The sequence below is a fragment of the Hyperoodon ampullatus genome (genome assembly GCF_949752795.1).
Source record: "Hyperoodon ampullatus genome assembly, chromosome: 5".
NCBI classification, from domain to species: domain Eukaryota; kingdom Metazoa; phylum Chordata; class Mammalia; order Artiodactyla; family Ziphiidae; genus Hyperoodon; species Hyperoodon ampullatus.
The window spans coordinates 78,172,132-78,188,006 of NC_136918.1; the positions used below are offsets into that span (position 1 = coordinate 78,172,132).

Here is a 15,875-nt window from a genome sequence, read left to right on the forward strand (position 1 = left end):
TACATGGCCCCAGCTCCCTCTTGCTAGAAGGCTTTTCCCTCTGCCTAATCCCATGTCTGAACACTAGCAGATCTGAACTCTTTGGAAGCTTGTCAGCTTTCCCTAAAACTTTTCCACTTCTTTTCAAGCCATCAAAACAGATTTCTCTTCCTGACACTTCAAAAGCTGTCCAGACGCATTTTTTACTCTATGAAGGTTACATGTAACTATAAAAACTGATTAGGGACAAGCATGGATTTCTAACGGCCCAAGAAAGCAGGATTTAGAGCGTATTTTTCCAAACAGAGTACGATCCCATAGACAGTCATAGAAATAAGCTACAAAGCTTCCAACAGCTTTTGGGGGGTGTTGCTAGGTTTGAATTACAGTTGTTATGAATGGACTCATCAGAATATGAATCTCTCTGAGGGCCAGGATGCTGTCTTATTTGTTTCTGCATCTTCAGAGCCTAGCCCTGTGCTCAGCATGCAGCAGGAGCCCGAAATATACTGGTTGAATTATGAGATCCAGCTTCCTCCATCCCAGCTCTCCTCTCTTTTTAAAAAAATATGATCTGCCGGGGCTTCCCTGGTGGCGCAGTGGTTGAGAGTCCGCCTGCCGATGCAGGGGACACGGGTTCGTGCCCCAGTCTGGGAGGATCCCACATGCCGCGGAGCGGCTGGGCCCGTGAACCATGGCCGCTGAGCCTGCGTGTCCGGAGCCTGTGCTCCGCAACGGGAGACGCCACAACAGTGAGAGGCCCGTGTACCGCAAAAAAAAAAAAAATATATATATGATCTGCCTCTCCCAGCATTTAATAGTGGTTAGGATGAAGTCCCTGCCTGGCTTTATTTTAGAATGTTCTATTATATTCGAATTGTATTATAAAGTACTCAGAAGCAAAAAGATCACAGTCTGCTAAGATAAAAGAAGCAATTTTGTAAGAAAAAATTTAAAGTTTGAAAAAACATGAAATAAATTTCAGGACCTAGATAACAAAGAATTTACTGGTAAAGGAATACTAATAAAAGAGTGAATAGGTAAGGGAATCAGTAGCTGGTTCATTAGAGTAGGCTTTCGCCCAATTAGATGGAAGGACAATTATAGGCAACAGAATGCAGCATGGAGTTGCCAGTGCCTGGGGATCTATATTAACCTTGAGTAAAAAAGACAACAAACGTGAAGGGGCTTCTGCGTTCTGAGATAAAAGAGGGTGAAATGTCAGGGCTAAGCTCTCAATCAATGTCTTTTTCCCTGAAAAGGACAAGGGTAACTGCGTTTCTATGGGACACGGAACAAGGATTCTGGGGCGCAGACTAAAAGGACAGTGGGGTCATGGAGGGGGACGGCTCCACTGGAGACATTTACGTCATTTACTGATTTTCTCCGCAATAAGTTATTGATCAGGAAGAGCAGTGCAATGTGAATTAGTGAGTTCAGGGAAGGACTGAGAGGAAAAGGACCACCCCAGCACAGCCCTCCATTTTAGCAGGATTCCAGTGGGCAGCCCCGTTCTGCCTATAGCAGGATGGGTGGGATCAGGCACCTGCCCTGACTTCTTCCAGGCTGCTCCTCCGAGTCACAGACCTTCCTTGACCTTATATGCATGTAAGTCAAGGAAGCAATTTTGTTTGGGACTTGTAGATACAATCTAGTAGGATGGGGGCAGAATTTTCCTAATACTTAATTTTCATAAGCCTCCAAAAGATTTATTTCCGGTGAAGAGGGAAGTAAATTTGGAGGTGGGGACATTGGCAGTAAATAAACCCATCTGCAGAACTAAAACCTGCCCTTTTGAGCATCTTTGGGTTTCTGCAAAGGCTTAGAAGGCCAGGACTGCAATAGCGATGCCTCAAGTGTGGCTTAGATTTACTCGCAGGTGGACACAGCTGAAGGGCTCCCATAGAGTCTCCCGCCCCCAAAGCAGCCCTTCTCTCTCGGATGGGCTGATGTCCCAAGTTCTATCACTAGAAACCCTTTCTTTTGGTGTTTAGTCTTTGTTCTCTGTTAAAATTCAAATTCCTTTTAGAAAGGAAACGCACAAGGCCTTATGTGTATCTTGGTGTGTTTGTAATTAAGTCTTGTCTTCAGAGGAAGCTGGAGGTGCCAACAATCTTCCCAGCTTCCTAAAGGAATAGTAACCCACTCCCCAGCCATGGGATGATGGGAAGGCTTGGGATTCCTCATGTGAAAATTGATTCAGTGCTCCCAGACAGACACAGGTTCTGCCTATGGTGGAAATTCCAATGGAACAGAATACCTTCCCTTGAAATCAGTTATGGTTAATGATGGTACAAGAAAAAAAAATTGGGTTCCTGCTATGCATAATTATTTGGGAAACTCTCATTATTCCTTTTTATAGCTAGTTCAGGAGAGTATTTGTTTTTTAAAAAATCTGTCTAAAATGTCCTGAAGGGTAGAAACATCTTTTGTTTTTCTGATTCTCCTTCACAGGCACACACTGCACACATGTAATTAGTCTGTATATAGAATGAATAAAAGCATGAATGAAGGAATAATGGATATGTCGATGGCCTGAGAGTTTCCATAACTGCCTGGCACCTATAATGCATGACTAATGGGGCCTTCCTTGTAGAAGCTCCTTGCTTGTTTGAAAAGATAATGTGTAACTGGAAGGACCAGTGGAAAGGTGTTGCACTTATGTTGTTTTCTACTTTCTGTCTGGTGTGTGTGTGACCAAATAAGTGTATATCAGATGCTATAAAACTCTTCAGCAAAAAGGAACATTCACTTGACCCTTGTATTTTAGAGGAAGCCAGGGTCCAGAGAGAACAGGTGACTTTTCCAAAGCCCCAAGGTGCTCAGCAGCTGCCCCGGAGAGAGAAACTGAAACCCAGGCCTCCTGACTCTCAGGCTGGACTTTTGGTTCATTTCTCTGACAGCTTTTGTGCCCATGTTACAATTTCAGTGAAGCCTTGTTTCCTAACACCTGGGTACAGATCAGATATGACCTAATAAACCTCTGTTCTCACTCTATAAAAGATATATGCACAGCTCTACTGGCAGAATCTGGCCATTAGAGACGACATTGTTGCAGAGCAACTTACAATTCTTCGGTGCTGTAACTCTAGAAATATCAGTTCGGTGCTGTAACTCTAGAAATATCAGTTCCAGGATCAGCTTTACCATCTGATCCAACAGTTTGATTTCTACAGGTGCCAAGTCACTGCTGACTCACAATGAATCAAACCAAACCAAAGGATGGGTTTCTGGTTTGTCCTGATTCCAGTGAGCAAATGCAGTACTCTGACCTGGCTCCCAGGATGCTATCTCAACAGCAGATGACAGATTTTCTCGTATCACATTTGATAAATTTAATAAATGCTGCATTTCATATATAAGGTCCTTTGGGGAAATAAACAGTACCTATAGCTTATCTTCTAGCACAGGCAATGAAGAAGCCACTTCTTCTTGTTGCTGAATGTGTGTGTGGTGGAAGAGTCTGTGTTCACGTGTAGGGACTCACAGGAGGAGGGCTACTGCACAAACAGGTGCATGTACGTCAGTCATTTCCTAATATTTAAATAGAATGGACCTGAATTTCTGAACTGGAAGAGACCTTAGGGAACATCTTTGTTCACTCCTTCATTTTAGAATGTGGGTCAATGAGGAATGAAGGGACTTGGTCAGTGTCAAACAGCTGAAGACACCAGGCCTGGCCATGCGCTGGGCCCTGGGGCTCCTAGGCTAGGGCTCTTTTTCTGTCTTCTCTAGTCTAGTTCATGAAGAAATTGGCCAGCTCTCTTCAATAATATGGGCAACTCAGACAATGTGGGTTTCACACAAAGCTTGCTTCCAAGCATAGTCAGAAATAAATAGGAAGATACAACCAGAAAGGGGAAAGCCTGATGGGAAAGATGGCAGGAAAGAAAGAAGTGACCAAACAAAGCCAAGTTCTTGTCCTACTACAGTTCATCAATTTTACTGGTAGCTTGAAAGTTAGAACAGCTAAAGAAGGTGACCAGGAAAATAGTTAAGGATTACCAGAATCTTCATTAGCTTTTTTGTTTTTTTAAATGGGATGGCATAAGCTGTCTTCTCGACTTTCTGCTTTCTACAGTATGGCGTGCCTCTGCTGAGATGGACAGCCAAGAAAACCCTGTCAAGAAAATCCGTTTGGATTTTGGGGGTGGATCATTCATTTTCTTCTCTCACGGGGCACAGACTTTAGTTGGCAGCATTAAAAACTGACTATATTTCCAATAAGAAAACCAATATTGCATATTGAAGTTCACCTTTAAACTTCAGAATATGATAGAGCTTGATGGCACATAACCAGGTCTGTAAAATGTCTCCATTAACCACTGCTACGTTTGATACAGATTTGTCTTGGAGAAAAACAAGGTGCTCAGAAACTCCTGCCCAAGTGTTAATGCCAACACGGTCTTAAGAAATAGTTCCTGAGATGACTTGATTTTAAATCCTCTCTCTGTTTTTATACTTGATGTATGTAAATGCATAGAAAATTTTCTGAAAGGATGCATAGGGATTATCTCTGAAAACGAGAATGGATCAACCAGCATATGTTTGGAGGTAGACTTAACTTTATATTTCTGTACTGGTGTTTTATAATGGGTATATACTCACGTGTTTTAATTTTCAAAAATCTGAAAGAAATTTTGCTTAAATTATTTCTGGTTGACCGACTGATCACTTATGGAAGGAATGCTGGTGTAGGAGTCGAGTGATCTGATAAAACTGAGCTGTCGTTTAACCCGAAATCTTCTCTATTTACTTATTTGTAAAATGGGGTGTTGGACTAAATCCTCATCTCTGATTCTACAGTTCAGGTAAATGGGAAGAAAGCCAATCTGAACTAGAGGAAGTCTAAATTAAATTGTAGTTTAAAAAAGTATCATTTTCTGACATTAAGGTAAATCAAAAGTGCCTCCAAGTCATTCTTGCCATTTTGATCAAGACTGCAGAAGCCTCGCTTGTAAACTAGAAGAGCCTGGTGGAACCCCAAGAGCGCTGTGCTGTAGGGCTGATCTTCTGGCATCCCTTCTGGAGCCCCAAGCCTCGCAATGTACCAAATGTAGCATGTTTAGAGCTAAAATGGTTTGATGTGTTTTTATCATTTTTCCAAGGTTGCTGAAATGAATTTCATGTTTTGTTTCATTTTTTAGCTGTTTTTAAAAAATTAATTCTCCCTTGTTGAATGAACAGAACAGCTAGGGTGGGGCAGCTTTTGGCTCTCTTTTTGAGTGTTGGCTGAGATGGAAGGCTATTGTCTGAAGCCTACCAGGTTCCAAGACACAAGAGAAAGACTACACAAGGCAAGTTAGTCCACATTCTAAAAGTACAACAAATAGGGACTTCCCCGGTGGTCCAGTGGTTAAGATTCTGCACTTCCAATGTGCACGGGACACGGGTTTGATCCCTGGTCGGGGAACTAAGATCCCGCATGCCACCTGGCCAAAAATTAAATAAATAAATAAACAAACAAACAAAAGGAATTTAAAAAAATAAAAAATAAAAGTACAAGAAATAATAACATGAGACACTTGTTAGAGACTTTTGTAATTCCCTTCCCATTTCAGGGGAATATTCTAACTTATACGACTTGGCTGTGAGAATAACTGTTAAATCTTTCTGGAGTGCCTGGATTTGTTTATGTTCTGCTCATGCTAGCAACCTGTTCATGAGAGGGCAGCCTGGGTGTATGGCTTTACTACTAGGCAGGAAGGAGACTGTTTTCGGCCCTGGAGCTTAGGGAGGCGTTGAGGGTAAAGAAGCCTATGCCAGGAAGTCAGCTCAAGGAAGCGGAGACCAGGATGGAACAGAGGGCAGATTCATGCCAGTGTTCAGAAAGCTGAGGTACAGGGCAGTAAGGACAAGCGAAGAGCCTCAGGAAACTGTCAGGTGAAACAAGGGGCTGATGTTTCAGTCCTGACCAAGAGCAAACTAAAATTATTTATAAAAAGAGAAGTGGTTCAGGGGAGAGATTTAGGGCATGTCATTGCCTGTACTCTCTGCCCACAGCCTCTATCGTTCCCATCCCCTGGCCAGAGGTGACACCCTCAAGAGTCTCTTAAGGGCCTTGGTATTAGTTCCTAGAGGTCATCTCCTAAGTTTGAGGTTCCAACTGAACCGGGAAGACACCTGAAAGGACATGAGTGCTCAGGATGGCCAAGATGTCTGCTTACTGAGCAGACACTCACCACTGTTGAGCACAAACTACCCAATGGATGCTGTTAAAAGAGCATCTAAAACTTTCCCTGTCAAGTTTTGTTCTTCTGGGATGGTCCAACACTCTTCCCCGTCAGTATTGTTTTTATTTCCCAACAGATTAGCAAACTGTTGACAGTATGGAAATAAGCTTTATCTCGTTCTCTTCTATATGATTATAATCATACAAATTAAAGTGGAATTCTATTTTTCCTACATTTATGAAATAGGTCTGATGAAATTTCCTCATAGTTTTCTATATATTTATTTTTTAATAGGACACTTTCTTCATGTCACAGCTTTTGCACTTGCTTGATAATATGGTATAATCACAGTAATTCCTGTACTTATTGTTTCTGGGACAAATGTGGAATTAATGTGATTTTTAACATTAAGTTAAAGCATCTACTATGCACTTGCATTTGATCTTGAGTTTAAAGTGAAGCTTGTACTTATGCAAGCAGCAAGATGAATGCCTAGATTTTAGTAAAAATTAAAATCTCTTCGCTTGAATCCCTCATTAGAAAGGCAAGCTGTAAACATTCTCAATAATTAAACATGAATGTATGATCTATGATAAAACGTGGCCCTTAGGCCATATATGCTTAAATATACAAAATGGTTCTTGACTCCCTCTTGTTATTTTATTAGCTTTACCCTCCAGTGAAATGCATTTGTGTATGTAATTATCTGTTCTATATCTCCACCAGGGACCATGTTAAAAAATGCTTCTTCCCATAAACTGTGAAATATTCACTGATAAGCCACAGGGAACTTACACTATAACATGTCCTTACCAATTACTAATGCTGTTGACTTGGTTTATGAGGATTGAATTATTCATCAGAAACTTTTCAGATCGCGTCACTCTCTGCAAGCTACGACTTAGAGATGTTAGACCAACGGGATAGCAATGAAGAAAAAAAGACGGATTTTACTTAGAAATCAAGCAATCACCTAATTTTAACAGTATCTTACTCTTAAGCCCCATCGTTTTTGAACATGAAGGAGTATTCACGAACCCCCCAAAATGTCCAAATTAAGCTGCAATTCTCTGAGGTAGAGAAAAAAAGACTGCTTTGGGAGTCAGAAGATGTGGGTTTTAGTTAGTTTTACTTTTGTCTTTAACTAGGATTGTGACCTTTTACCTCTCTGGGGCTGTTCCTATAAATTCTAAAATGAGTGCTTGGATTAGTAGAGGGCTAAGATTTTTTTCAATTATAAAATTCATTAGGACTCTTTAATGTTTGTTTATAAAGTGCAAAGATTATGGCTGGTCTTTTGATACGTGTGAGAAATACAAAAGTAAAAAAAAAAAATTGTGAAATATACAGGTAAGTAAATGTGTAATCTTCCCCTACCCCTAGAAGATTTTGGTTCTCTTTCTATCAGGTTTGGTATATGAAATCTTGATCATTTAAAACAGCTGTAGCTTGTGATTAGAACAATTATCTGCTGGAGGGGTTAAGCGGATGTAAATGAGACAAAGGGACACATCTCATCTCACGTATGCTAAAAACAGTGGTTGGTGCCTGGTACAATGCAAGAATTTAAAATCACTACCCATCTGGTCTATCTTTGAACTAATCAGTCATTTAGGTAATATTTTTTAATGTTATTTTTCACTATGTGTTAAAAGTAGAATTAACCATAATTAAAATGCTCTGTATGAGAAGTCTTATAGCAAAATTTTATATAGGAGTGTCCTCAAACACAACAGTTCTGACTAAAACCAAATGCATCATAATTCTTCCCTCACCTTTCTAGATTCATTCTAAAACAGGAAGGGGTGGTGGTTATTTTAGCACCGGGATCATGGACTATTGATACCTGGACTGGCTGGCTTTCAATTATCCTTAAGAATTCTGCTTTGCTTTCCTTTTATTTTTATTTGAGAAGAATGACAGAGTTAACAGGAACTAAGCCTAGCTTTCACATCTCTTTAGCAAGTTCCTCAGTTCTTTCAGTTCTGGCTGCTAAGTTATTAGCAGGGTGGTTATAAAGGGGGATGGTCTAAAGGTGACTGAAGACAGATGTTAAATTTGAGGGTTTTCTTACTTTCCAGGTTGCACAATTTCGGATCTTAGAAGGCCTGACGGTAATAGCATCCTCCTCTAGGACCGAGGTTAGTAAAAGCATAGCCTTCAACTTACCAAGGGGGAAAGGAGGGGTATCTGGGACTATGTGTGACGGTGTGTGCAAATGTGTGGAGATGAGTCAATTACGTGCTGACCAGGTCCCCTTAACTATACTTCACCACCTTGGCTAATGGAAGGAGCTGCCTTACACTCTGCTGTTCGGAAGAAGACAAATAAAATATATATTTAGCTGACAATGAAGATACAATTTCAAGTGAGTAAAAAAGGAGAGGGGGTTGGAGGAAGCTGAGAACAATGAAGACAAAACATCATTCTTGACTTTTTGAGAAAGTGTTTGATTTTCCAGCATGAGGGGAATTATGTAAATCTGAATAGTGGTAATATCATAACCCCACCAGAGCATATTTTATGTCATAGTGAAATACACGTCTGAGAGCTGTCCACTGGGTATTATTTTTGTAAAAGCTGTCATCCACAGAAGGAAGGCAGGTACCGGCAAAATACTGCCCTCTCAAATATACACTCTATATAGAACTGAATATTTTATAACCTGAATTGAGATACAAGAAAGTAATTCAGAAATCACTCAACAGATCTGAAAGTTTCAATGCTATAAATTGTTATTTTCAAACAAGGGTCATTTAATAAAATGCAACCCTGGTAAATAACAGCTGGTGCTGGATTTTCCATCCCATGCCACCACATATATATCTGCCAGAAGACACAGGATGTTCTATGGGATTTGTCATTTCACTTTTAACAAAGTGCTAAATCGGAACAAAATTACATTTTTCATACAGCATTTAATGCGACTATATTAAACATTTAGTCACATTTAATATAATCATTTAAGAGCCTAGCAGATGAAATTGTATTTCACTGAAACAAGGATTAGTTAAGATCGAGACACAAAGTATGTGCTCTGCGGTCACTGGAAAGCACTTGATCACCATAATTAAGGTGGCCAAAGGTTTCTGATCTAATTAAAAATAAGGAGTCATATAAGAAATGGCTTTATTAGAAAAAAATGTAGTGTACAGGTGGCTAATATCTATCATTGATACACCTCTTGGCTATTTTATAATTAAAATCTGATATAGGGTTTAAACTTCTTTAGAAGTTAGTGGCATTTCTTCCTATTCTGATATGTGGCTTAGGGAAGGAGTTATCTTCATGTAATAAACACCCTTTATTTCTTTTCATAGTTACGATTAATCAGTAGTTGAGCACTGGCACAAAACATAGAGGGAATTACCTAGGTAGTGCTTTCTGTGTAAGACATCACACTTCTAACCCCAGACTCAGGCACACATATGCCATTGATACAGTTTTTAAATACACTATTATCACTCAAGTTCCACATTATTATTACCTAGCAGTAATTAAATTAATGTGATCATCTGTAACCTAACAAAACCTCTGAATGAAGTTTCTCTCTTCTCCTTTTTTTTTTTCCTGTTAGATGTGCAATTCCAAGCAAATGTGCAGTATGCAGTATTGATTTCCAGTCTCTTTTTAAAAACTCCTTCAAGTCTGTGCTATTAAACTGAGACAACCACATCAAGATAGAGTCTGTCATAGGATTCCCTGAAGCACAGAATAAGGAGGAGACTGAGCAAACACGACCCGGGAAGGCACCAGTTGAACCAAGACAACTCTGTAAGACAAAAACACGCAGTTGTAAGCATTCATGTGTCACCAGCAGAACACCACCTGTATGCTGGGAGCAACCTGCTTTGCATTCAAAGGCACTTACAATAAATGCGCCCTGGAAGGCCTGAAAACCGGCTTTCAATAAACAGTGACAAATGTGGAGTCTAAGTGATGCATGAAATATGTTACAGGGCTTTCCTGTGGAATATTTTTAATCAGTATTAATGACTTTTCATCAATTTAACCCAACTTGACTTTGGTGGCCAAAAAAAAAATCTATTACTTCAAAGAAAGAAAAATCAATCACCTTTAAATGTTAAATTGTTTTTAAAGTGCCCCCTATCACCATCACTCTTGTCCTTGTTTAGAAATATCTGATGGATTAGAAAGACAAACAAGAAAATCACCTGAATTTTGAGATAACACTTTTAAATTTTTTGGGAAAGAAATACCTAATTCTCGGCAAAAAATCAAGTAGTAATCACTGTAAAACAGAGTAGAAAATACATATATATATATAAAATAAGTAAAATGTAAAAAATGAATCCTAAATTCTACTCTGAGAAACTACTGTGAATACTTTGGTTTCTTTCTAGTCTTTTTTTCCTACTAACATAATGGTTATGTATGATGCCAATTACCAGAAGATTTACAGGAATCATCTAAACAGGCAATTCAAATAATGTTGTTTTTTGATTTAATGGAATTGAGAACGTGCTTCTTCAAAAATGCTCATTCACGAATTCAGGACTCTCCAACAGGCCAATCCTGGGCCTCTTGCTACCCAAACACACGTGCTTGCCCTGCCGACTGTGCTGTCTCTAGCTGCTTCCTCTGGCTCCAGGGCCTTGGAGCCGGGAATCTGTTCAGCTTCCTTCTATCCCAACCCTCTCTGTCAGTCAGACTTGAGGCTTCCAGGTAGAAGCGAGCAGCTTCTTGGCATAAAGGGGCTGGCGGGGGGGATAACTTCTCTAGTTTAATATCCATTTAGCAATTTCAATGAAAAAATAAAAACACAACAAAAAATGAAGGAAACACATTCCCTGGTACATTTTTTCCTTTGGGCACTGCTGTAAGTTTATATTTTCCCTCTGTGCTTCTACAGAATCCTAATACTGCCTTAATCTTCAAAAATCATCCTAAAGATTTCTATGCTGCTGCTTTAGATTAATCCATAATTCATATGGCTAAAAGAGCAATTTATGCTCAGGAATGGAAATCAGAAAACCAACCAGTAAGAAAAGGTGCTGACGTACCTTTTTTTCCTATAATATGTTCACAAAAGCAGCCTCCCTAACCTCTCAATTTCTACATTTTCAAAGTCAGACATGCTATTCTATAGCACAGAACAAAGATGTATATTTCAATGGTATTTTCATGCAAAGCTGTTTTCTGTCCTTTACTTGGATTGACTAGAATCTAAACACTCAGAAACGCTGTGATCTCTGGGATCTTGTCTTTATTCTAATATTCCCTGAAATGACGCACCAAGCATTTTCTGCTTTTATATTAACCATATAGCCTCTGGATTTCTGATGATAATTTTAACAAGCAAAAAGCAGCAGTGAAAAAATACGAAAAGAAAAAAAATACGAAAAGAGATAACAGCATACTGTTTATACTAAAAGTGAGAGTTTTTTACTTTAAGGTCGCATTTTAAGCAATAGCTAAAAGAAAGTATGGCACTTGAAGTCTACAACAAAGACGTTTCCTAAACTTTAGAGACTATTTCACAGGGAGCTAGAGCAACACACATGCAGCAACAATCAACTTGTCCTAGTTCTCCTTAAACCTAGAAATTAGTCAAATATTGCCAAAGCAGACCTTTATATTTCATCAGAATTGTAAAACGATTCCTTCTACCTGGGTTCAGATGAAATCTCTAAAAATAACTCAAAATTGCTCTTTAGTGTCATGGTCTGTTGGTTGGTTGTTTTTCCCTATTGTGCCTCTCTCTGAGAAGTCAAATCCACCCTTCACTAAGTTCACCTGGCTTAACCAACTACCAGTGTTCTTTGAAATTTTTGTCTTTTTACAGAGAAAAAGGTCAGGGATGGAAATCTCTGCATGTCCCCACTGAAAACCATTCACATGAACCACATCTAAGGGGCTCTAATGTGCAGGAAATGGCTTGCTTAAAAGTTCAGTCTGGGGGCTTCCCTGGTGGCGCGGTGGTTGAGAGTCCACCTGCCGATACAGGGGACACGGGTTCGTGCCCCGGTCCGGGAAGATCCCACATGCCGCGGAACGGCTGAGCCTGTGAGCCATGGCCTCTAAGCCTGCACGTCCGGAGCCTGTGCTCTGCAACGGGAGAAGCCACAACAGTGAGAGGCCCACGTACCGCAAAAAAAAAAAAAAAAAAAAAAAAAAAGTTCAGTCTGACTTGGCAGAGCAAAGTTGGCTGTGGTCCTTTGGAGCCCAGTGCCATGACATAATTAAACCAACAAAGTCCTTACCCATCAAAAATTTCTTTTGTGTCTTTTAAAGTGAGCACAGTTTTCCAACATTCCTTCCCTTTGCCTTTCACTAGAGGAACTATAAATCCATACTGCAAGCCCCCATGACTTGCCTCTACATTTCTGCTGGCTCTCTGTCATCTCCTGTGCTGCAGCCTAAGGACTCTGCCAATTTACAGTGAGGCAGGTGCTATAGTTTACTCAGGGCTCTGCACCAAATGGTGAGGCTCTGCTGGGGCTGAACTAATTAGGATGAGGTACCATTCTACTTTTCACCTCATCTTTCCCTGCAGTGATGCCACACTTTTGGCTTCAAGTACTTGTCTGGTTCCAGACACTATCTTCCAGAACCAACCTTCTAGTTTCTTTGGTGATTTAACCAAAATTATGGTAATTTAACAAAACTGTCTCCATTCTCTCTCAAGAGAAGCCAGCTGACACCACAATTTCACAGTGTGATGCCCAGCTCCCTTCACTCCAGGTTAATTATTCGATAGCTTTGAGCAGCACATTGCATTATTTTACTTCTTAGATATAAAATTACTTCTCACTAGTCCACATCTGTTGAACCTGTTCTCCTGGTAACCACTAGACAATACCTCCCTCCTCTGCACACAGTGCAGCCTCAAATTCATGGCTGGCTACTTCAAAATGAAAGGACTGAGGTAAAACCTTTAATGTTTTTAGCCAAAACTTGCTGCAAACCTTCTAGAAAAACAACAACAACAAAAAATAACAGACAATACAAACTACAAAACAAGCTACAAACTGTAAAATAGAACATTAGAATACATTTCAGAGCATATAAAGCATACAACGGCATTTCCAAATTGATTTTGTATGTGAAGTTATTAGAATAAAACATCACTGTGCTGTCTGAAATACTCGCTGAGATTCACAAAGCGAACATTATAGGAAGCAACTCAGTTTTGCAAATATGCTTATATTAAGGAGCAAGTAACTTTTCTTGAAAGTGACCTTAAAAAACCCAAGTCAGAAAAACTCCAAGAAATCTTTGACATGGTCCAGGTTCCCAAAGCAGAGTCAACACAGGACATGAGAAACTCTGTGACCCAGGGCTCTAAATAGGCCAGTGGCGTTGGTATAGAAGCCTGTGTGACATTCGCCATCAATGATGGCAATGGCCATAATCAACAAGCAAATCACCAGTGGAGCCTATCTTGCCAGGCAAGGCACTCTAATGTGGTCATTTTGGGGTTAGTCTGTACAACCCTGAAAAGCCATATCTGATGTAGTCATCTACCAGATAGCACATGGTGGGAAACCAAAAACTCTAGTCAGGAAGTTTAGTACTTCCTTGAGAAGTGACCTAAAAAACCACTGATCTTTATGATGATTAAAAATCAAGCCCTCCAATCATGTAACTAATAGTTGAATTCTGACATATAACTAACTTCTGGGTGAGTTTTTCAAGTTTAAAGTGACTGAATTATGACATTCAAACACTGGCTCTAATGGAAGGGAATTCATTATATAAAATGTTTAGCAGACCGGGCTGCGGAACTAAAAATTTAGGAAATAATTTTATACAGTTTTCAGATTTGTAATTTATGTATCATCACACCTCAGCTATAAGGCATGTGGACTTTTGCTGTGGGACTTTTGGGGCGAGATCAACTAATTATAAGTGAAAGAATCTCAACGGAGTTTTCATAGTTCTAGGAACTTTTTAGCCTTAGAGAGTTGTGGGGTATGTTTGTGTGTATTCATTATACGCACTGACAAATAAGCACATAAAAGCATTTCTTTAAAATAGAAGACTAGATGTTTAAATTCCTATCATCACCAGCTAATTATCCAGAAGGAAACAAAACATTTGGTGAGTGCCAGCTGTGCCCTGGTCTAAGCTCTTTCACATTCATCTTCTCATTAACTCTAAAATGTCAAAACACACTGAGGTTTTTTTTTTTGTCCTGAAAACCATCCTGTTCGATTAAGATTAATTTTTATTTAAAGTTTTATTTTTCACAATACTCATGGAGTTTAGGCAGAAACCTTTAACATCTACATAGATATGTATAAGAACATATGATCAGAAACCAACCCAGAAGAGGGAAGCTTCTTCCCCCCAGATAGATAAATCCTTGATTGTATCAGTGAGATAGAAATTAGCAGAAATGGTGTTGTTTCTTCCACTGCCTGTGCCAAAGAACCAAAAATGTCTGCTTGTATCTGGTCACTATAAATCTGCAAAATGAGGAGTGAGCACTGACTGATGTAAAGACACCAGTCTCTGTTGAACAAATTGGAAGCTGCACACTCAAGACCCAGGAGAGTGATAGAGACGCTCTAGTTGCCAAGCACAATGGTAGGAGTGCACTGGGCTCCTCCACAGTCAGACAGCACAGGGGTAGTTCCTGCTTTAAACTGACCAATAAATACATGTTTCTTATATTCTATAGACCACGTGCAAGAGGTCTACTAGGGGATAACATGATCTGGCATCTACTGTTGTTGTTTTTAAATGCTGGGAAGACAAAACAATTTCCATCCAAGAGGAGAAACCATGCTCAGCCGGGCTGCAAGGACCATTCAGCCCACCTGTGTCCATGAGCTGGAAAACCGTTTCTACCACTCTAAGGGCAACAGCCATCTCTGATACTTTACCAGGCAAAAAAAGAGAGGCACTGAGCCTCCTAGTTTCAACTACGACACAGCTGAAGTGGGTTAAAGCTGATAATGTAATAACTGTTAGGTGATTCTGTTTAGAAAACTAATTGAAGGCAAAGACCCTATACCTGGTGATGGCATTTTCCCTAATGGAAACACGTTTCCAGGAGAACAGTGAAGAGTGGTCTGACTTTATTAATATCGCTTGCCTTCGAAAATGTCACTCTCTTTCATAGGATAAACCAAACGTATATCAGGTTTAGTAAAGATGAAACCTTCTTTACCTGTATTACTGATGGACAGAAATGATCTAGTTTGTTGTTAATTATATTACGAAATTAATATATCATTTGGATGCTCTTTGCTGTTAGGTGAAAGTGCTATGTCAAAAGCTGTCCAAAACCCAGGGAGATTCTGTTTCATCAGCTTTGAATGTTTCAAAAATTTTTTTTCCAGTCAAGGAGGTTATCATGGCTACTATTTCAATTATAAGCCTGTCAGAATTCCTAGAGACAATTAGGTCTCTTGGAGTGTCACATTTTAGAGCATTTCTTACATTTAAGTCTTATAGATTAGATTCTTCCATGTACAAATTATACAAATTTACTGTATCTGATGAGTAGTTAAGAAAACAGCAACCAGGAAAAAAAGTAGTAATATTCAATTATTTAAGACAAGGAAACAAAATGGGATATAAACCTAGTAGAAATTAATAAAAGATTTATATTTAAGACTCACAAGTATAAAATTTAAAAGTCTAGATGTATAAAGTAAGTATAAATCCTTATTTTAACATGCAAAAAAGAAGTCTAGATAATTGTGCCCCAATTTTCTAAAATAGTGAGACAGAATTTGGACCATGGAAAAG

General features: G+C 39.4%; 1 protein-coding gene across 1 annotated transcript in view; it reads right to left on the minus strand.

The window, feature by feature from the left end:
• Positions 1–9,808: 9,808 nt before the first annotated feature.
• Positions 9,809–15,875, minus strand: part of SLC49A4 (solute carrier family 49 member 4) — a gene marked incomplete at its 3' end in the record, with an annotated part of 94,912 nt that continues 88,845 nt past the window's right edge. The window contains exon 9 of the mRNA XM_079704640.1: positions 9,809–9,924. Coding sequence (XP_079560766.1) covers positions 9,809–9,924 — 116 coding nt within the window. The remainder of the gene's footprint in view (positions 9,925–15,875) is intronic.